General features: G+C 35.5%; 1 protein-coding gene across 1 annotated transcript in view; it reads left to right on the forward strand.

The window, feature by feature from the left end:
• The window catches only part of USP13 (ubiquitin specific peptidase 13), a 151,801-nt gene that overhangs the window by 25,680 nt on the left and 111,992 nt on the right, over window positions 1-14,129 (forward strand). The window contains exon 2 of the mRNA XM_004478961.5: window positions 11,035-11,160. Coding sequence (XP_004479018.1) covers window positions 11,035-11,160 — 126 coding nt within the window. The remainder of the gene's footprint in view (window positions 1-11,034; window positions 11,161-14,129) is intronic.

The raw sequence follows: 14,129 nt of genomic DNA on the forward strand, positions 1-14,129 counted from the left end.
GTTAAGTTGGTATCAAGCCAAATATAATTGCTATAAAGTTAAGATGTTACATTTTAACCCCACGGTAACTATAAGGAGAACAGATGAAAAGTAAATCCAGGTGGAAATGAGAAGGCACTCAATGTGGTTTGACACAAGAAAGCAAATAAATATAAAAGTAGGTTTTAATAGAAGTGAAGGACAGAAAAGATTTAAGACTTACAAAGGCCAAAAAACAAAATGGAGAAGGAAGTCCTGTATTACCAGTAGTGATATTAAACTTCCCAGTCAAAAGACAGATTGACAGAATGGATAAAAAAGCATGTGCCAACTATGTGCTGTCTGTAAGAAACTCACCGTAAGTAAAAGATTCAAGTTGGTTGAGAGTGAAATGATGGAAAAAAATAAACTATGTAATTAATAACCAAAAGAAGGCGAGAATAGTTATGCTAATATCGGGTAAAATAGATTTTAAGTAAAAAACAGCTATGAGGGACAAAGATAGTCATACTGACAAAGAGGATACTTTAATAGGAAGATGCCATGATTTTAAATATATATGCACCTAACAGAAGAGGCCCAAAATATATGAAGCAAATACTGACAGATTTGAAGGTATAAATTAACGATTCTACAGTAATAATAGGAAACTTTAATACACCACTCTCAATAATGGATAGAACATTTTGTCATAAGACTGGTAGGGAAATACAGGACTTGAATGATACACTAAATCAACTAGACCTAACAGATGTATATAGAACACTGCACCCAATGAAAACAAAATATACATTCTTCTTGAGTGCACATGGATCATTTTCCAGGATAGAACATATGTTGGTTCACAAAACAAGTCTCAATAAATTAAAAAATATTGAAATCATACAATGCGTATTATCTGACTACAGTGGAATGAAGCTGGAAATCAGTAAGAAAGGGAGAAATGGAAAATTCACAAATATGTGAAAATTAAGCAATATACCCTTAAATAACCAATGGGTTAAAGAAGGATTCAGAAGCCAAATTTGGAAATACCTTGAAGCAAATGAAAATGAAAATACAACATACCAAAACTTATGGGATGCAGTGAAGGCAGTGCTGTGCTGAGAAGGAGATTTATAGCTCTTAAATGCTTAAATTAAATGAAAAGAAAGACTTGAAATCAGAGACCTCACCTCAAACCTGGAATAACTAGAAAAAGAAGAGCAAACTAAACCCAAAGTGAGCAAATGAAAGGGAATAACAAAGCCTAGAGCAGAGATAATGAAATAGAAAAGAAAAAACAATGGGAAAACCAACAAAATAAAAAATTTGTTCTTTGAAAATATCAGTAAAATAGATAAACATTTAGCTAGGCTGACAAGGAAAAAAAGAGAGAGGATACAACTAATGAAAATCAGAAATGAAAAGGGTATTACTACTGGTCCTGCTGAAATAAAAATGACTGTTAAGTGGTTATTAGAAAGAACTGTAAGCCAATAAATTAGATAACCTAAAGGAAATGGAAAAATTCTTAGAAACACACAAACTACCTACATTGGCTCAAAAAGAAAGAGATCTTGAGAAATTGATTTCTAGTAGATAGATGAATCAGTAATCAAAAATCTCTCAACAAAGCAAAGCCCAGGACCAGATGGCTTTATAGGGATATTCTACCAAACATTCCAAAAAGACTTTACTCCAATTGTTCTAACTCTTCTAAAAAATTGAAGAGGAAGGGACATTTCCTAACTTGTTCTCTGAGCCTAACATCACCTTCATACCAAAGACAGATAAAAGAGAAAGACTATACAAGAAAACTACAGACCGGTATCTGTTATGAATATAGATGTGAAAATCCTCAACAAAATATTAGCAAACCAAATCTAATAGCATATTAAAAGAATTATACACCATGATCAAGTGGGATTTATCCCTGGTATGCAAGGGTGGTTCAACATAAGAGAATCAATGAATGTAATATACCACATTAACAGAATGAAGGAAAAACAGAACACGTGATCATCTCAATTGATGCAATAAAATCATTTGACAAAATACATCACCCCTTTGTTGATATGATCAGTTAGCACCCTAGGAATAGAAGAAAACTTCTTCAACATGATGAAAGGCATGTATGTAAAACCCATAGCTAATATTAGATTCAATGGTGAAAGACTGAAAGCTTTCCCTATAAGATCTGGAACAAGACAAGGATGCCTGCTATTATCGCTGTTATTTAGAATTGTACTGAAAGTTCTAGTCATAGCAAGGCATTAGGCAAGGGAAAGAAAGAAAATGTATCCAAATTGGAAAGAAGTAAAACTTTCACTATTTGCAGATGACATGATCCTATATAAAGAAAGTTCTCAAAAATCTACAAGAAAGCTACTAGAGCTAATAAATTCAGCAAAGTGGCAGGCTATAAGATCAACAGGCAAAAGTCAGCATATACTATGCTAATGTATATACTATGTAATGAGGAAATAATGAGCAAGTTGAGGAGAAAATAAAGAAAAAATTCTATTTTTGATAGCAACTTAAGGAATAAAATATCTAGAAATAAATTTAACCATGGATGTAAAGGACTTGGACACAGAAAACTATAAAAAATGCTTAAAGAATCAAGGAAGACTTAAGTAAATGGAAGGGCATTCATTCTGTGTTCATGAATTGGAAGTCTAAATATTATTAAGATGTCAGATTTACCCAAAACTATTTACAGATTCAATGCAATCCCAATCAAAATCCCAACAGCCTATTTTGCAGAAATGGAAAAGCCAATTATTAAATTTATTTGGAAGGGTAACTGGCCCTGAATAGCTAAAAACATCTTGAGAAAGAAGAATGAAGTTGGGGTACTCGCACTTCCTGACTTTAAATAAAGCCTTTTATAAAGCTACAGTCATCAAAACAGCATGATACTAGCATAAAGATAGCTATATCAACAAATGGAATCACATTGAGAGTTCAGAAGTAGACCCTCACACTATGACTAATTGGTTTTTGACAAGGGTGCGAAGTCCACTCAATTGGAAGAGCATAGTCTCTTCAAAAAACTGGATTTCCATTTGCAATAAATAAATAAATAATGAAAAGGAGGACCTCTACCTCACACCATGTACAAAAACCAATTCAAAATGGATCAAAGGTTTAAATATAAGAGCTAGAACTATCAAAATCGTGTAAGAGAATGTAGGGAAGCATCTTTAGTACCTTGTGTTAGGCAATGGTTTCTTAGACTTTACATCCAAAGCACAAGCAAGAAAAGAAAAAAAATAGGTAAATGGGATCACATCAAAACTAAAAACTTTTTTTCCTCAAAGGACTTTATCATGAAAGTAAAATGACAGCCTACATGATGGGAGAAAATATTTGGAAACCACATATCTGATAAAGGATTAATATCCAGAATATATAAAGAAATCCTTCAACTGAACAACAAAAAGATAAACAACCCAATTAAGAAATGGGCCAAGGACTTGAACAGACATCTCTCCAAAGAAGATATATAGATGGCCAGACAGCACATGAAAAGATACTCAACATAATTAGCCTTTTGGGAAATGCAAATCAAACCACAGTGAGATACCACTTCACACACATTAAAATGGCTGCTATTAAAAACTGGAAAATAAGCGTTGGAGAGGATATGGTGAAATAGGAACACTCATTCATTGCTGGTGGCAATGTAAGATGGTGCAGTCACTGCAAAAGATAGTTTGAGGGTTCCTCAGAAAGCTATTATAGAACTTCCTTATAACCTGGCAATTCCACTACAAAGTTTATATCCAAAAGAATTGAAAGCAGGGACTCGAACAGATATTTGTACACCAATATTCATAGTGGCATTATTCACAATTGTGAAAAGATGGAAATGATCCAATTGCCTATCAACTGATGAGTGGATAAATAGAACATGATATATGCATACAATGGAATATTATTTCTGTAAAGAATGAAATTCTGATACATGTGACAACATGGATGAAACTTGAAGACATCATACTAAGTGAAATAAGATAGACACAAAAGGACAAATATTGTATGATCTCCCTGATTTGAAACCGTTAGAATAAGCAAACTCAGAGTTAGTCTAGAATATATGTTACTAAGGGATGAGGTGGGGATAGGGAATGGGAAGTTAAGGCTTAAAATGTACAGCGTTCCTGTATGGAATAATGTGTTGGAGATTTGGACCGGAAGGGTATTGGGAATGAAAGAAAGAGAAAAGGGAGAGTGAAATAAAGAGAAAGAAAGAAAGAAAGAGAAAGAAAGAATGAGCGAGCTGGGATCAGGGGGTCTGCGAGTAGAGACTCATCAGCCAACTTTATTGTTTACAAGGGGCTCTCTATATACCCCAGTCTACGTGACAACAAGCAGCAACATGCAGTGTACATGACAGCAAGCAGCAACATGCAGTTAACTATTAGCATTACTAAGGAACTCAAAAAATCTTATCTCAAGGTACAAAGTCTAAGTGTTCTATTTACTACTAAAGGTATGTGCTCATCTTTTCTTTCAGCCTTTAACAGCTTCATCCTGTTTGCCCGGGAACTCTTAATTACTGCATTCCTTAGGGTGCAAGCATAGCCATGGAAACAGCACATCTCTCCTTGTGAGACCACTGTGCCTCAGTTTCCAACAATAATGGATATGTTTTGATAGTGGATGATGGTGATGGTAGCACAAATTGAGTTGTGAACTCAATTAATAGCACTGAAATATGTATCTGAATTTGATTAAAATGGGAAATGTTAGATTGTGTGAATGGTAACAGAATAATAAAAAATCCATGGACCTACACTACATGAACCGTGAATTCTAAGTTAAACCATGAAATTTAATTAATAGCACAATTATAAAAATGTGCTGTCATCAACTGTAATAAACATTCCATACCAATGCAAGGTACTGTGGTTGGAGTGGTATATGGGAATCCTATATTTTATGCAAGATTGTTCTGTAGATCTACAACTTCCCTAATAAGGAAAAAAAGAGTCAGTTGGCTGTTGATGAGGGTACATGTGTTCTTTTTAAATTAACATTTTTCTATGCACATTTTATATATTGCCCACAATTCTATACAAATTTTGTATGTAGATCTTATACAAAATTCATAAATTTTCTATTTAAAGTAATGTTATACTGTTATGTTGTGTTCACTTACCACAGTTTCTTTTTTTTTTTTAATTTTTATTCATTTTTAAAAAAATATTACATTCGAAAAATATGAAGTCCCATTCAACCCCACCGCCCCCACCCCCCACTCCCCCCACAGCAACACTCTCTCCCATCATCATGGCACATCCATTGCACCTGGTAAGTACATATCTGGGCATCACTGCACCCCATAGTCAATGGTCCACATCATAGCCCACACTCTCCCACGTTCCATCCAGTGGGCCCTGGGGGGATCTACAATGTCCCGTAGTTGTCCGTGAAGCACCACCCAGGACAACTCCAAGTCCCGAAAACGCCTCCCCATCTCATCTCTTCCTCCCATTCCCCGCACCCAGCAGCCACCATGGCCACCCTTCCCACACCAATGCCACATTTTCTCTGTGGACATTGGACTGGTTGTGTCCATTGCACATCTATGTCAAACCACAGTTTCTTAACCTCCTCTATTTGGGGCCATTGCTACTTATTCCTATTATAAATACTGCATCAGTGAATATCTTGACATTTTAATTTTTTTCTTTTGACCTCTTGAAGGGAACTAAAGGGGAATTCTGTCAATGGGTCGTAGTTTTATTGCCCTTTAGACCTATCTTATTGCTTAAGACCGAACAAATATATATTGTGTGAGTAGATCTTAAGGTTTTCTTACATATGTGGCTTTAGGTTGTGTAATTGCAATACTTTTTACTAATTTAATATGCTATAATTATGCATCAGTATTGTTTTTATGCGCTTATGTCAGGAGATAATGAAGAGCTGTGATATTTCCTTTTAATATTTTCTCACATTTAAAACCAAATGGTGTTTTAAAAAATCTAACAAGTTGAACCTGAATGCTGATGTTTTATAAATTTTTCATTGATTTTTTACATAAATTGGATATACGCTTTTATTCAGTATACTCTACTTATTTCCCCATTCTGATTTTGTGGTCTTTATGTTTGTTTCATTACATTTTATGCTGTTAAACTCACTAGTGCTTACACTTTCATACTCAACTATCTTGTCTCTGATAATGTTTTCTTTTCTTTGCTTGAAATTATCCCACCCTTGATAAACACACTATTCTTCTCTTTTCTAGTTTTTAAAAATTCTCATCTCTTGGATCTATCTATCTGTACCATTTTTCAGTGTTTGGTATAAGATGTCGATCTAGGTTAATTTTCTACCATACTGATATCTAGTTTTCCCAGTAATTTTTATTAGTGATTCTTTTCTCCATTTTTGCGTTGCTTGTTTGACATATATTAAGCAATTATCACAGAACTATATTTCTGAAATCTCCATTATTAGGCATGTTTATTTTAAAAATTTACTTCCACACTAAGTGAATTCCATTTGTAATCTATTTTAATTTGATAAAACACCTCACTGCCATTAGGGTAAAAATTTTTGTTTGTGTTCTGCTTTCTTATGCTTCCAGTTGTATTTCACTGTCAATAGGTACAGTTCTCTAACCTGCTTTATTTCCTGGCTGCACTTTTAGCATTGTAGAGCAAGTGCTGAATAGTGCTTTCTGGAGTATTGATCTTAATGAGTATGTGGTTGTTTAATGAGAGGATGAGGTTGAGGGTTAGAAACTCTCAAGATTCAATTATCTGAATTCTGATCCCTGGTTGTAAACCATTCTCTGTGCTTTGGTTTCAAGGGAATTGGGAGAGGTTTATCAACTCAGACTTGTCATCATTAATGAGAAAAACTACTTAGAGCACATGCCATGGAGTTTTGACTTTGTGAAAGGAAGTGTATTAGAGGACCAATAATTAGACATTTAAAGGGCAAGTCATGTAATAAATAGTAGGAAAAGAGGGCAGATCATTACACTGGGATGTTTATCCTATTTGGGGCAGCTTTGAAATGGTTTCTTCTCTGAGTGTGTCCTGAGTCTTTAGAACTTCTGGAAAGCCTGCTCTGCAGTGCCTTATCTCTGCTCCCTCAGTGAGGAGGGACAAACGCTGCTTTAGCCGTTAGCCTGTATTTTAGACGTTAAGATGCCTGTGCACCTAAATGGCCAGATGTCTTTGAGTTTCAAAGAGTTTTTCTCTTTGATTATGGACTTTGTGGTAATATCAAGTGGCTCCTGGAATTGAGAATGAACGTTTGCTATATTAAATTCTTATCAAATAAGCACAAACTTCTTGGCGATGAAATTAGGAGAGATTTTATGATTGTTCTAGAAATTACTTTATAACTCTTACATTAGATAACCATACTGTATTTTTCTTCAGAAAAATACTGTGCTTTAACATTTTTTCTTCTTTCTGATTGCTAATTTCTTGGTTGAACTTGTTTTCCTAATGCTTTTTTCTGACAGGTTAATATTAAATGTGTTACCCCCACCCTTGTGGCCATCAGACTCACTTTTTCTGGTTTCCCCAATTATGTAATAATTTAGGTAATAGGAGACACATGTAGCACACATAATTTTAAGTCATAATAAATAACAAATGTTTACATAATGTTTTATAGCACAGAAAACGTGTTTATGTGTATCTTTCTCTTTGAACTTTGCTGCAAATGCTGGGAAGTGGAAATTACTGCTGTAGCCATGTTTACTGAGGCTCAGAGAACTGTTTGACAGCCTGTCTTAGGCCACGGAGCTACTTAGTGGCAGTTCAGAACCTGTGAATCAAAGTCCTATATTTTCCTCACTATATCGTATAATTTGATTTTTTGATTGAGTTATATTTTATTGGCGGAGAATTAAACTGGTATATTTTTTTACCAGAATATATGGTGCTCAATTTAATGGGCTTAGTGAATGACTGGCCATTATGATGGTGCTATATGTTTTTCTTCTTAAGGGCTATGACTATGCAAAATAACATGTTTAATTGAAAAAAATTGTTTGAAGATACTTAGTATGATGATCAGTTGAATGTAACGTGCTGCCTCTAGTTGAAGAAATAGCATTTCTAATTTTATTAAAACTTTCTTTTTAAAGGAAAAAAGTTATTCAGAAGGACAAGCTATATACTGTAATTATGGGTTTTTTGATGCTATTTTACAGTCAAGTTTTAAAAATTTTATTTTCAAATGTTTACTGTTAGTATGTAAAATTGCAGTTGATTTTTATACATCAGCCAGTTTGCCATGACCTTGCTAAATTCACTTATTACTTTTACTAGTTGTTGTTAGTTTTACTACTTGTAGATTCCTTAGGATTTTCCTTGTAAACACTGATGTCATCAACAAATAGTGACTATTTTACCCTTCTTTTGCCATCTTTATGCCTTTTATTTCTTTTTCTTCCTTCATTGTAATGTGTATGCTACAGTAAGAGACACATTTTGAATAATGTAATTATAATGTTTCTTTTGTGTCTTAGTTTGTCAGGTACCAGATTATGTACTGCAAAATACCAATGCAAAGTACCAGAAATGAGTTGATTTTTATAATGGGAATTTTGTTTAGGGTAAAATCTTACAGTTCCAAGGCTGTAAAATATCCAAATCAAGGCATCAGCAGAGATGCTTTCTTACCAAAGTCTGCTACTGGGGATCCTGGGGTCCTGCCACATGGCCAAGCAAGATGGCCGCCCATCTCTGCCAAGGGCTTTGCCTTCCCTTCCACGATCTACCATCTCACAGCTCAGATGTGGGCAACCAGGCATAGTGCTCATCTCGTCAGTCTTGAGCTGCTCTGTGGGCCCAGACTCTTAGGGGCTTTGTGCTTAAGCTTTGGCTGCTAATGATCCTCAAGTCCTTTTTCACATGGCAGGATCAAAAATTGCAGAGCTCCCTTTAACTCTCTCTCTCTCTCTCTCTCTCTGTCTCCATTTATGTAAGGCCCAGCAAGAGGGCAGAGACTCAACTTGAGTCACACCTCACTGATGTCCAGTCAAAAGGGTCTCACCACCACAGGAGTGGAATGGATTAAACAACATAATCTTTTTCTTTTTGGGATTCGTGAAAGAACATCAAACTGTCACAGGTTGTCACAAGATTCTTTTATGTCCTGGCTTATAAACCATAGTTACAATGTTGGAGAGATTTTGGAAGTTATATTTAATAAACAATCTTGAGTTTTTGGACATCAAGTTATTTGCTCATTTATTTGAAATGCACATTAATGTCTGTTTTGATATTATAATTTGTGCTGCACTGAAACAGGTTGTAAGGAATTTAGCAATGTTGGTAAGTGTTGCAAAGTTCGTTTTTTATTATTTGGAAGGATAAGAATAATAAGAGTGTAATAAATTACTTCAGCTGAGGAAATGATGGCTAATTTTCTAGGCTAAGTTTACGTAAAAGCACATTAAGCAAAATGAGAGGTGAAATTGGGGTAGATAGCCAAGTGTGAATATTATTACTATTGAATGAGAAATAGATTCAAATCTAACTTACCATTCCAAGCTGTGTGGACTTGGGCAAGTGATTAAGCCTCAGTTTTTAAAATTAATTAAATTTATTAGACAAGTTGTAGGTTTACAGAAAGATCATGCAGAAAATACAGAGTTCCAATGTACTCACACCATTTTTAACATTTGGCATTATCATGGTGCCTTTGTTACAGTTGATGAGAATATTATTATAATTACTATTAACTATAGTCCATAGTTTATAGTAGGTTTCACTGTTTGTATTGTACTGTTCTCTGGTTGTCGTTTGTTTTCATTTTCTTTCTACTAACATATATACCACCTAAAGTTTCCCCCTTTCAGCACAGTTGGATATATAATTCAGTGGAATTAATTACATTCACAATATTTTGCTATCATCACCACCATCCATTACCAAACCTTTTTAGTACCCCAAACAGAAACTCTGTACCAGTTAAGAATTAACTACCCATTTTCTACCTCACCCCAGCCCCTGATAACCTGTATTCTAGATGTTAACTCCATGAATTTAATTATTCTAGTTATTTCATATCAGTGATATCATACAATATTTGTTCTTTTGTGTCTGACTTTTTTCGCTTAGCATGATGTCTTCAAGGTTCATGTTGTAGCATGCATCAGGACTTCATTCCTTTTTATGGCTGAATAATATTCCACTGTATGTGTATATCACATTTTGTTTATCCATTCATCGATTGATGGGCACTTGGGTTGCTTCCATCTTTTGGCAGTTGTGAATAATGCTACCATAAACAGAGGTGTGCAAATATCTGTTTGAGTCCTTGCTTTCAATTCTTTTGAGTATGTACCTAGTAGTGGGATTGCTGGGTCCTGCGGTAATTCTATACTTAACTTTCTAATAGCCTCAGTTTTCTTTAAGACTGTGAAGTGGAAATAATAATAAGCAGCTTCCTGGGTTGTTAGGAGAATTAGAAATATTATGTGTAAAGCACCTGTCACATATTAGGCATGCAATAATGTGTAGCTATGATTATTATAGGTCTCCATTCTTTTTTATTTATTAAGTTAGAACTTATTTATTAAATTATTGTTATAATTTAATGTGTGCCATCATATATCACGTGTCACTAAAGGAGGGGAACAATGTCTTTGGGATCCTGTCCTGCTAAAAGCATATAAACTTTTATATTCCTGGACACTTGTAGTGATGAATAGGGAAGAACAACGATCAAATATTGCAGTGAAGATAGTTGCATCTCTTGCCACCTTCCTTCTATGCCTTCTTTTTCTTCCCTTTCCCCATTTTAGAGAGTCAAACAAGCATGCTTGTTTTCCTCTGAGGACTCCCTGACTGAATGCAGCCAGCATTTGGTAAAGCCAGTGCTCACCTGTCCTGGAGCACTGGGAACCAAGGTTGAGGTGGGAGCTGCCGCTGTGGGTGGCTGTGGAGCTGGGGCGGGGCAGGGTTGCAGGCACAGTGGCCAGGCTTTGTCTTCATCGTTTGTCTTCCTTCCCCTTCCCTTTTTCTATATCTAGACTGCTTGGTTAGGCATCCTTGGCTAATGTTGTAACCTCTCTCTTTCTTCTAGAATTCTGAAGGTGGACTCTATGTATGCATGAATACGTTTTTGGCCTTTGGAAGGGAACATGTTGAGAGACATTTTCGGAAAACTGGACAGAGTGTATACATGCACCTGAAAAGACATGTGCGAGAGGTGAGGTCCACGCTTTTGGAGAGCAAGCCTTGTTCCTTCCTGTAACATTGTCTTAATGTGGTTGGAGATTTTACTATGCCCTGAGAACTTCGATTATCTTTGATGATGGGAAACAAAAAGCAATCATTGCAAAAATTAATTGATTTTTCCCAACCTTACCTTAACCAATTATCTTAACTTCTGATCAGAGTTGTTAAAAAGGCATGGGTTGACTGATTTAAAATACTTTTAGTCTAAAAATACAGAAAAATACACATAACCTAGAAATTCAATGAGTTTGCAATTGAAATCTGAACAGGAATTTTTAACTAGATGAACTGATTCTAAAGTCCATAAGGTTTATCTTTTCCTTATGAGTTTGAGGAGATTTTTTTTCATTCTCGATACCAAGCCTTTATCTGTTATGCAAAATTTTCTTACTGTTTTTGGCTTTTCTTTTTTATTTTATGAATTATTTTGTTGTGGTTATATTTATTAAACTTTTATGAGTTGTCGAAGAAATTGTTTCTCAGCTTGAGGTCAAAAAGATATTTCTTCTAATAGTTGTTTTATTTGTAAAGTGTGTGTATTTTAACAATTTAGGTCTTTAAGCCATCTGCGGTTTATTTTTGTATTAGTATTAAGTATGAGAATCTTTATTTTTTGACATATTGATAGCGAGTTGTCCCACTCTTAAGAGAGATTAGTGCATCCTTTCCCAGTGATTTATAATGTCTTCTTTTTTATATATTATCTTGTCATTCACACTTGGGTCTTTTTGGGGTTCTCACTTCTGTTTCATTGATCTAATTTGTCTCTGCCTTGTTTTTGACAAGACTTGATATATGGTAGAGCAAGCACTTTTTCCTTGTTCCTTTTTTCTCTAAAACTTCCTGGGTAATTTTAAACTTTAATTTTTCTACGTGGACTTTAGAATCTGTTCTTCTAGTTAAAAATTCCTGTTGAGATTTTGACTGTAATCTCATTGAATTTGTAGGTTAATTTGTAATTGTCAATCACTATTAAAGCCCCATGAGGACAGGGACTTTTGTGTATTTTGTTTACTGCTGTGTCCTCAGCACCTAACAGTATCTAGCACATAATAGGTGCTGCACAAATACTTAGTGAATGACTTTTCAACATGCTGTACATCTGATGTATTCGGGTCTTTTTCTGTTTGTCAATATTTTGTGATTTTTCGTAAAGATACCCATATTTTATTAGATTTCTCCCTAAGTATTTTATAATTTTTATTATATTATATTGTTACTTATATCTTTTTACATTTTCTAATTGGTTATTATGATTAATTAGGGGTTATTACTCATTTTCAAATGTTGATTTTATATTTAGCAATATTGTTCAACTATCAGTTTAGTTCTAATAAGGGTTATTACTAATTTTCAAATGTTGATTTTATATTTAGTAATATTGTTCAGCTGTCATTTTAGTTCAGTAGAGTGTCTTCGATCTTCTGGGTGGTCAATGCTGCTTTGAATTTCATCTAATTTCTTACTCTCACCTACCTAATACATTCTCTGTTTAAGTTCCCAACAAGGAGGGCTTGCAAAATTGGACAGTGTGGGAAAAGAAAGGAGAAAGGCCAGGAGGCCAGATAATCATAATCTTAATTATTAGATTTTGAGGAATTGATGTTGACCTAATCTTATATGATTTATACTGCCTGCACCTTTTAAGTGATACGTTGCAGCTCTTAAGAAGTTTGACTTGTCCAATGTGTCTTAGTACAGTGATGAAAGTTTAGGGAACTGGGAAAAACAAAACAACTGGGGCCCAGAGACTTGAAATAACTTGGCCAGGGTTACAAAATTAGTGGCAGAACTTTAGAATGGTGGTAATCTTGTTCAATTAGCTCTACCTGCCTCAGAAATTTCAAGTTATTAATAAATATTTTGCTCTCTGATCACAGGCCCCTCTCATTTCTCTTGCTTATCCCTAGTTCTACTGTGCTTCTGCCTCCCTGAGGTCTAGCCTGTGTCTTGTCCCTCTGCCAGTCTACCTTTTTTTTTTTACTCAGCTTCTCATGATCCATTACTTTAAACATTCTCTCATCAGCCATACCCTCACTGACACTTTCCCCTTGTCTTGCCTCCTTAACTCTCCTTCCAGAACACCCACCAGGCAACCCATTACTGTTACCCACTGCTTTCATGTATGAACTGCTAGGAATCCCATACTACCATGTGGTTGGGATCAAGTTGCATCCCCTTCTGCTGCACTCTCTCACTGCCCAGCAAACCTTCTCTAGGCTGTATCCTCTCCTGCTCTCTCTCCTGAGTGGCCCTTCCAGACTTTGGACACTTTCTGCAAGACCCCTACCAAACCTCTGTACCACAAACTGGATGGCTTAAAACAGCAGCAATTTGTTATTGCACAGCTCTGGAGGTTCAAAGTCCAAAATCAAGGTGTCCATAGGGTTCTGGACGTGGCTTGCCAGTAAGCCGTGTCATGACTCAGCCTCTGCCTCTGCCACATGGCCATCTTCTCTCTGTCTCCTGCTGACAGTGTTCAGATTTCCTGTCCTTATAAGGGCACCAGTTATATTGAATTAGGACCCATTCCAATCCAGTTTGAATTCATCTTTACTAATAACGTCTTCAGAGATCCTCTTTCTAAGTTGGATCACACCCACAGGACTGGAGGTTAGGACTTAAACATATCCTTTTGGGAGATGCAATTCAATCCATAACAACCTCCTGTATTGTTCTCAGAAGACTGTTTTGACTTGGATTTCATAGAGAAGAGAAGGCAGGGACCCCTAGACAGGAACTCTATTCCTTTCTTGCCTCCTGGAAACTCATCTGTATCTAGTTCCACTTTTGTTTCCCTCCCATCTCTGCAGATAGCAATGTTCCAACTGTCCTTGTGGCCCTATTTTCTCTTACCTCAGGAAATTTCATTGATTCCACTCTCTTTTATATCCCTGAGTTCTTTCTCTTCTGGCTTATTCTCTTCCACCTTAGGAAGAA

This window comes from Dasypus novemcinctus, chromosome 4 (assembly GCF_030445035.2).
Source record: "Dasypus novemcinctus isolate mDasNov1 chromosome 4, mDasNov1.1.hap2, whole genome shotgun sequence".
Taxonomy (NCBI): domain Eukaryota; kingdom Metazoa; phylum Chordata; class Mammalia; order Cingulata; family Dasypodidae; genus Dasypus; species Dasypus novemcinctus.